The sequence below is a fragment of the Haplochromis burtoni genome, unplaced genomic scaffold (genome assembly GCF_018398535.1).
Source record: "Haplochromis burtoni strain Fernald_Lab_line unplaced genomic scaffold, NCSU_Asbu1 Contig_16, whole genome shotgun sequence".
In the NCBI taxonomy this organism is placed as follows: Eukaryota; Metazoa; Chordata; class Actinopteri; order Cichliformes; family Cichlidae; genus Haplochromis; species Haplochromis burtoni.
Genome location: NW_024582377.1, coordinates 713,938 through 722,821, shown reverse-complemented (window position 1 = coordinate 722,821; position 8,884 = coordinate 713,938). Strand labels below are relative to the sequence as shown.

The 8,884-nt window shown below is 43.3% G+C and overlaps 1 protein-coding gene across 2 annotated transcripts in view; it reads left to right on the top strand.

Annotated features, from left to right (window-relative positions):
* The window catches only part of mnat1 (MNAT1 component of CDK activating kinase), a 34,053-nt gene that overhangs the window by 6,078 nt on the left and 19,091 nt on the right, over window positions 1-8,884 (top strand). For both annotated transcript variants that reach the window (XM_005916670.3, XM_005916671.3), the window contains 5 exons: window positions 2,655-2,807; window positions 3,192-3,265; window positions 4,226-4,329; window positions 4,563-4,703; window positions 5,848-5,979. In XM_005916670.3, the coding sequence (XP_005916732.1) occupies window positions 2,655-2,807; window positions 3,192-3,265; window positions 4,226-4,329; window positions 4,563-4,703; window positions 5,848-5,979 (604 nt within the window). The remainder of the gene's footprint in view (window positions 1-2,654; window positions 2,808-3,191; window positions 3,266-4,225; window positions 4,330-4,562; window positions 4,704-5,847; window positions 5,980-8,884) is intronic.

Here is an 8,884-nt window from a genome sequence, read left to right as displayed (position 1 = left end):
AAAGCGTCCAGTGTGAAGTTCAGACATGTTCTTGGCTTTTCTTTAAAGTACTATAAACTATACGGTTGGGGCAAGCTTTTAGTTTAAGCAGTCATAGTGTTGGTCTTTGGCATTTTCTGATTGTGATGCTGCAGGTTTTGCAGATTGTTTAGATTTCACACAATGCCATTACACAAATCCATCTCTACTTGGTCTTGAATCGACCCTTGGTCTAAGATGGAAACAAAAATATAGAGATCACTGTAACAAGCAAACAAGCTCCGTCTCATGCTGTCTCCTGCTTTTCTGTTTTTGCACTTTAATTCAAAAGTGACACAGCAAAGACGCAGGCAATGTCACTGAGAGATGGTGGGGGTAGTGGTGGTAGAGGAGTCTCTTTGCTGAGCCAGGGCCCTGTTTACCTTCCCCTTACCACCCCCTTTCCCTGACCTGCTGACAGCTGCAGATGGGAGAGATAGGAGCCTGGAGCTCCGAGCAGGACAGGTGAGAGAGGGAGGAGTCAGGAGTGCTCAGTCAGCGACAACAGCCTTGAGACTCAGAGATGGCAAGTAGCTAAAGATCTGTCCATTTAAATGTTTGCAATTGAGTGTAGAATTGGCTAAAAAAAAAAAAAAATCTTGATCCTCCTTTGATCGCAAAATGAAACAAGCTCACAATCTCAAAGCTGGCAAATTGATTCTAAGAGTCTCCTCCCTCCCTTTTAGACGGTCATCTCTTTGCTCTAGAGTTACACAGGATTTCCCCTTTGGAGAGTTCTGTTGTGTGGTCCATTTATGGGGCGGGGGGCCAAGCTACACCCCACTCCTTGCCCCATTTTGATGAATGGGCTCTTTGTGGGCCTGTGGAAACAAGCTGAATCCTTCAATCTACCTCCATATGGCCAGGCCTATAGATCTCCTGTAGCCTGAGGCCACAGCGAACATCTGCCTCTTCCAGGCTGCACTTCAGACTCCGAAGCACCAACTGGATGGCGCAGATGTTTCTGTCTGCCGTTCAGCTTTCATTTTTACATTGCTGCTTCTTGTAAGCCAAGCTGAACTGCTTGTAAGACAGTCCTCCGTGGTGCTTCGTCAGTTTGTTGTATAGCTGCTTGGAAAGCTTTGGTGTCACAACTCTGCAGGTTGGGCTTGTTTGACCCTTATGTGAGACGCTAGGTATAAACAGCCAAACTCCACGGCTCTGCAGTTTCTCCTTTAACTGCTTTTTTTTTCTGCTTTAAATCCTGCTGATGAAGTGAAATGTCTTGCAGGATGGCTCAGTCATGATTGTTCTAATAGGCTCCATCCCTGGAGAACTTTTGACTCGACACCAGTGCCTCATGCCCAGTGTTTGACTTTTGGGAAGAAATGACTCAACCATACCATCAGTGACGTGTGGTGAAAAGTCGGGTTTTTTCCCCCCCTTTAGCTTTGTTATACTTTATTATGAAAACTGTAAATGCTCAAAAGCAGATAGTGCTATTTGGAAACCAGATGTCTTTTTTTGAGGTGGTCACAAGCAGGAAGGTGGATTCCTGTTGAAATAAAGCTCCACAGAGACCTAATTAAAAGAGTGTACTGTGCAAACGTTTATCCAGGCTCTCCACCCCATCAGGGGAGATAAAGGAACATTCCCATTGTCTTCGGTGTCCACTACTCACTTGAGTGTGACTGATGGGTAAACGCCTACCTGCATAAAGGTGTGATTGATGGCTAAGCACAGAATTGTGCCCTCAGGTAGGTCTGCTGATTGGTTACCATGGCGTTTCCAGTGAGGGTGCACAAAGTTCCTGTTTTGGCCTGTGTTTCTTTTTTTCTTTTTTTTAAAACCTGAAATAGTTTCTTCCTTTTGTTTAAAGGCACGCTCTTTACCGAGGAGCGCTCTGATTCATTGTTGCTTATATGGGGAACTAAAGGCCACCTGAAAAACTCATCATGACTTTGCTGTACTGCTACATATTTTTGCCTTGGAAAGACGTAGCCGTTTAACAGATTTATAGCAAATACTTTGATCAGTAACAGCCTAGATTTCCACGGTGTTTAAGATTGTGGTTTATTCCATTGCAGCCTCCTTTCATTTAGGCACCATGTCAGGAATAATAAGAAAGTGGGGGAAGGTTGGAATGACTTTTGGATACGTTTTTAAAAAGGTATAAAATATTTCAGATTTATTAAAAGCTTTAGTTTAAATGACAGTTCAGCTTAAGTAAGATACTGCTGTTGTTCATCTCTATGCATTTCCCAAATTACATAAGACTCGGTCCAAAGCTGGATTTGATCATATTATGCAACGTGGCTAAATGACTGAGGCCTGTTGAAATAACAATAAAGTAAATGTTTTTCCAGTGCAGACAGACGCTCCGCTGATGGGGTGTCGGGCTAATTTCCTCCTCTCTGAGAGGGGGAGGCAGTCTAATCGACATTCCAATCATAATCCCAGCCATCTTTGAGCACTCAGAGGAAATATTCATGTGCCCCATTATCACCCATTGTGTCTGATGGTTTACAGAGATTTAAAAAACCCACACAAACACAAATCTGCTTTATTCTGAGGGAAATTGCCACATACGCTCACACAAGCGCGCTTACTACTGACTCTCAGAGGTGCCCAAGGAGGGTCACCTCTGGGGAAAAAATGCAGTTCAGCTTGCTGTTTAATGCCTGTTTTTGTTGCAGATGCGAGAACTGCGTTGAGATGCTGTTCGTTCGCGGCTCGAGCAACTGCGTGCAGTGCGACACGCCTTTGAGGAAGAGCAACTTCCGCGTGCAGCTCTTCGAGGACCCGACAGTAGATAAGGAGGTGGAGATTCGTAAGAAAGTGCTGAAGATGTGAGTGAGGGGGACTGTGAGGGTGAGGGGTGTGGTTCTTGGTGTTTATATGTCATCCCATGCCTCCTCCCACTTCTTAAGCTACCTTTTGTCTTTCTCATTACACTGTTTGTTTTGTAGACAATGCATCTCCCCGGGGGTGCTCAAACGGGAAGGCTCTTTCTCTGCCAGATTTTTACTTCTCAGCCCCTCCCTGCCTCCTCTCTCTTCCCTGTTATCTGTTCTTTAATAGCTCCTAATTGACATCTAATGTGCGCCTATTAGGCAGGATACAGACATGGTATTATAAAATGGTTGATTTAATGGAAGCTATTAATGTCGGTGCATATTTGCTCTCACCAGGTTTTACTTTTTTGCATCACCACTTCTCTTGTTTCTCTGCAGTTACAACAAGAGAGATTTTGACTTCCCCAGCCTGAGAGAATATAACGATTATCTGGAGCAAGTGGAGGACATAGGTAGGAGCTTGGAGCTTCATGCTGAGACTAGTTTAATGATTTCTCCTTGACTCTGGCTGCACAAGAGGATGTTTTACAGGCATTAGTGTCAGCCGGGGCCACAGATTAGGAAACAGAACTTGCAATGTTCACACATCTTCACTGGCAGGTCAGTGTAAACTTGTAGCTTGGATGTATTAGAAGAGCTGCAAAACAGTGTAAAAATCCATCTAAAACAGACAAATAAAACTGATGGAGTATTTCTTAAAATAAATAAATAGATATACCGTTTGGGCCAGTGATGCTGTTTCCATCAGTCCAGTCACCTTGTGAGGTTTTTTTCTCAACTTTTATTTTCACATTAGAAAACTGCAGGTTTAAACAGTTTAAATGCTTCTCCCATCCACCGCTGGTTTATTTTACACAGCGAGGGTGGAGCTAAATTGAGCAGAAGCTAAAATGAAAGCTGTCTGTATGCAGATAAACTTCTATATAATTAAATTTGGCAGATTTCTTGTAAATTGTCTCTTTCTAGCAGCAACACCTACAGCATGTATATAAGTGGGTCTTTATTATGTTAATTTGTATTATGAAATATATATGTGTTAATAAATTGTAGTATATATTGTTATAGATTAATCTGGCAACATAAAATAATCAAATTTGCTTGTTTTTTGTGGGCCAGTTAAAGTGCGATCTGCTGGTTCGACGGCCCAATGAGGGGGGGAAAATGTCATGATGAATAATTTCTCCTCAGCTCGTCTTTACATCGTCCCTGGGTTTAAGATATCACATGCATGTTGATTTCAACATTTCAGTTGAATAAATTTGTCGTTATTTCGAGTACAGTTTTAAATGATTTGGAGGATTTAGATAGTGGGTTTAATTAACGGTATTATGGACTTGGAGACAGTGGTTCTGTCCACAGTGTGAGTTGTGATGGATTGATATGTTCAACAGTGGCTGTTCTTTTGCACACAGTGTATAACCTGACAAACAACGTTGACGTGGAGAACACCAAGCTGAGGATGGAGCAGTACCAGAGAGAGAACAGAGATGTCATCCAGAGAAATAAGGCCAAGCTTGTATGTACTTTTGAAGGTTTTCCCCCCTTATAAAAGGATAATACCTAATAATGACACTTGTATTTAAGATAAACACTGGCCTTTTTTATTTTAAAGCCAGCTTCTCTGTTTGTCTAAGAGGGCAAAGTGTAGAATCAAGTGCAACAGGGCGGTGCTACAGCTTGTGTAGAATCTGCCGCGTGGTCAATAAAGCGACAGGTTCTTCCAACTTGCCGACTCTCTCTCCTCCTCAGACACGGGAGCAGGAAGAGCTGGAGGAGCTTCTGTTGCAGGAACAGCAGAGCAATGAGCAGCGGCGACTGGAGGTGCTGCAGGAGGAGCAGAGGCAACTACAGGCCAAGAGGAAGAACAAACAGGCTCTGCTGGACGAACTGGTGAGATGCACACGTTGCATGGCCGTGTGCATGTGTAATGACAAATCTAGTGATGCAATTAGCGAGTTACATTATGACAGATGTTCCATGTCAGATGTGCATGCGCTCGGCTCTAGGGTTCGTGGATGTGAGATCATTAAGAGCTTATTACCAGTCATTGTGCTGCAGGTTGCATTGTTCTCATTCTGTGATTCCAAAGCCTATCGGCTCCATTGTGTTGAGCTGCAGGCTTTGAAAGTTATTGTTCCGGCAGAGCGGGCTGCTGAAGGACCATCACAGATAGCTGGCTAAGCTGTGTGTTTGTTTGTTTAAGGCACAGGGCCTGTTGACTGTAGGCAGATGAGATCAGCTCTCACACCCCCCCAGGGGAGCTCTCCTGAGCTCTGACATCTGTACGGCCCTGTGGCCACTAGGCTTGCTATTCTTATGGGGGAACACTCACATACATTACATCAACAAATACATTTAGACTGCATGTTGCCGTTTCCCGGAGTGGCTAACTAATCAATAAAACACATCAGTAGGAAGTTGAAACACACTAGATTATTGTTCTTCTCTAATACAACATGTACTCTACGCTGGATTCACATTTGTTGTCTGCCATTCAGTTCTTATGGTCAGAAGAGGACCCATAGTATGGAAACTGATTTAACTGTTACTGACATATTGATAAATAGCGCCAAAAGCTCTAGACTGTCCCACCTTTATAGTTCACCCCATCAAAAATGTCCTACCTCTACAGTGAACAATGTGTCCAGGCTTGTGTTCTTAGATCTATGCGCTTGGCAATACTCCACTGAAGAAATTGAAACGTCCGACCTTGCATTTAATGGAGGTGAAGACGGCGCAGTGCACTTGAAGCGGCGTCCCCTGACAGCGGCACAGTTTTGCTAATACGACTTACTAAAGTTTTGTGGCAGCTGGCCTGAAAGCAGCCCATGCTCATGGTAATGGTAAATGGTCTGTATTTATATAGCGCTTTACTAGTCCCTAAGGACCCCAAAGCGCTTTACATATCCAGTCATCCACCCATTCACACAATGGTGACCCAGCAATGGGTGGGATATGTTCAATGAACTACTGCGTTACATTTCACACACTAAGATTAATACTTACAAAGTCTATATACGTTTTGTGTCTCCAGGAGCAGTCTCAGCTTCCTGCCACCCTTTTACTCGCTCAACACAAAGTTCGCGCTGCCCAGCTTGAGACCCAGATAGAGCAGCAGAAACAGGCTGTGAAGCCCACCAGTCTATTTTCAACTGGAATCCATATGGTAAGTGCAACAGTCATATTGTAGTTTTCTACTTCTCTTTTCATCCTGAATGTGTGTTATTTACACACACAGGAAGTGATATGACTTATATGGTCATCAAGGAGCTGCTAATTCAAAGAAAAGCAGCTTTTGAGGAGGATGGAGCCAAAAGTGCTCGTTTCAGCCTGACAATGAATGGAGGGGTTGTATCATGAGCTAAGTAAGGATAATTTCTGTGCTATAAATCATGGACTGGTTTTCCAGCGAAGTTCAAGAATAAAAATATGGAGCTCTAGATGGAGCACAATAGGTCCCATTTAAATCCTGAGAGTTCGATAATCTGGGAAGGTTTTTTCCCTCGCTTACAATTGTGGTTGTTTAGAACAGCTTTAATTTTTTTTTTCTTTCCACTGTGGTTGGGCAACACATCACACACACAAAAAAACGACTGCTTTTCATACAAACCCCTGGACTAAGTTTGCTTGTTAGCATTCGTCCAACCGACTAAACTTTGCTGCTCTGAACTTATGTTGATCTAAGACAAGCAGCAAAACAGTGAGAGCAAAATGAGCATCAATCAAGTTTTAAGAGGCAGTTAATACACATAGTGACATGCCTCTGCTCAGTGCGATTAAGGTGAATCTGAACTGTTGAGGTCATTAGTGTCAAAACTTTACACGGATTGCTTGTTGACAATAGTGTGTCATACATGGCCACACTTTGAAAAGGAGGATGTTCCTCCATGTTTGGTGCTTCTTCAGTGTGGGAAGAGGCCCTCACCTCTTCATTCATGTCATCACATTCCTCTGGGTGTGCAGTAGGTCCCACAGAGAGCGAGAGAAAGCATGTGGGCTCAGGGTTTCAGCCACTCTGAGCTTGCAGCTTTGTACGCACCGTGTCTGGAGGGACCTTCCATTTGGCTGTAGCTCAGGTTTTCAGTCGTTTATTTTCATTTTACTGCGATGAGATAGGCTGTGTCATCATCCCCACCCCTTTCACAGCAACCCTCATGAGGCATGGTTGTCTTCCCACAGTTCAGTGGTGCGTGGGAGAGATATCTGCTTAGCACTCACCTCAGCTCAAGCTGAAGCAAGGTTTTGACATACTTGGGTAGAACCGAACTCTATTTTTGAAGAAAGGACTATCTCATAAAGCAACACTCAAAGTATTGAACTGAGCTATACGGGGGGATTCAGTACTCTCACTTTCACCTCCTTAATATACAGTGTGAAGTTAAAAGTTGCTGATGGAGAGAGAAACTGCATGATTATGTTGCTCTTGGCTTGTTCTGTGCATGTTTTTCCTTGCTTCTTTCTCCCCATTTCTCCTCATCTTCCCATCCCTGTGCTCTTGTTGGTGGAGTAGAGTTCTTCCCATGCATCTGCTGTTGGACTTGAGAGACTTGAGTCAGGGGAACGTGTGGGTTTGGATTTCCCTTCACCTCAGTCCATAAGAATGACTTCTGTTTGACTTGGTGGGGTTTCAGCACAGAGTGGCAGATTCCTGGAGATTGCTGGAATTCATTTATCTGCTAGGTTCTGGTCCCTCGCTCCAAACAGGGTTTCAGTTTTTCTTCAGCAGAAATTAGGAGAGACAAATGTAAAAACACACTTTTTTTTAAAGCTGGGCCACATTTCTATGATTTTGCTTTGAAGCACGACTAATATGTGCCAATCTCTTTACTGTGATATCATGTACTGTTATAATGATTAGTCATTTTTGTAATTTTCAAGCATAAATGGCTCCGGTTTCCTTGGACCCTTTTTTTTCTATCACGAGAAGAAAGTCTTATATTTAAAAAAGCAATTTTAAAGGTATTTGCTTTAGGCCTGGAAAACTTTAACAGTTTTCCCAAACTGCTTAGAAATATCAATCAATGAAGCATTCATTAGTACAAGTCCTGTTATCGCTTGTGAAATACACTGACAAATACGAAACAGTTTCATGTGACAGTGATGAATGGACTTGGAGCACATTTTTGACCTCTTGATTTTTTCCATTTGGATGTTTTTGCCGAGGTGACGTTCACCAGTCACAGGAGCACAAATGTGCGGCGCCCCTGACTCTCTGTACCCACAACCCCCCTCTCTACACTGTCACCTTAACAGTATTTCAGCCAGCTGTTTCATCCGTGGCCAAAGTGAGCTGTCACCAGAGGAATGACATATCTGCCTGTCTTTGGGCTGGAAATTGGGGATGCCAGTTATTCCTCAGCTTCCTAGTCGTTCTGGACTTTATTTAAAGCGTGATCTAATATTGCACCTAGTTGTGATATGTTGTCAACTGGAAACACGCATGGAGACATCTCAGCCATGCTGGCTCTGTTCTTTGCCAGAGTGATTTTCTCGGAGTTCGTGAAGGGGACTCCAACCTTGGCCCTGATGTTTCTGGTTATGCACTACCATTGCTGTTGAGCGGACGTTTGAGGAAGTTCACCAATCCTCAGGGAAAGTAGTCTTATTCCAGGTGTGATTTTGAAGTGGGATGGGCCTGGTCTTGCCTTAGGAATGGTCTGAAATCACTCACTAATCCTTTACTTTGTAGGGACTCTATTGAAGCATGAGACACACATTACCCGTGTGTGGGTGCGCACACACATATAAATACACCCCCTCCTTAGCCAACCTGAGTAAACATCCTTTGAAGAATAAAGTGTCTTTTAAAATAGATGTCCGCTGATATCAAAAGAGACACTCTGTGTGGGCGGGAGGTGACTATTCGCTGTTTAAACAGGTTGCTTGTTGTAGTCTGACACATAAAACGAGCCTCAGTGCCAAGCTTAATGACAAGAGTCACAATGCTCGGCACCTGCTCTGACAAAATCAGAGGGTAATAATTAGCATACAAATGACATCTACTTTGATTTTATTGTACTCTTGCGTGCTTGGTTTATTTGTACCTGTACATTTTCTTAGATTTTCCAGTG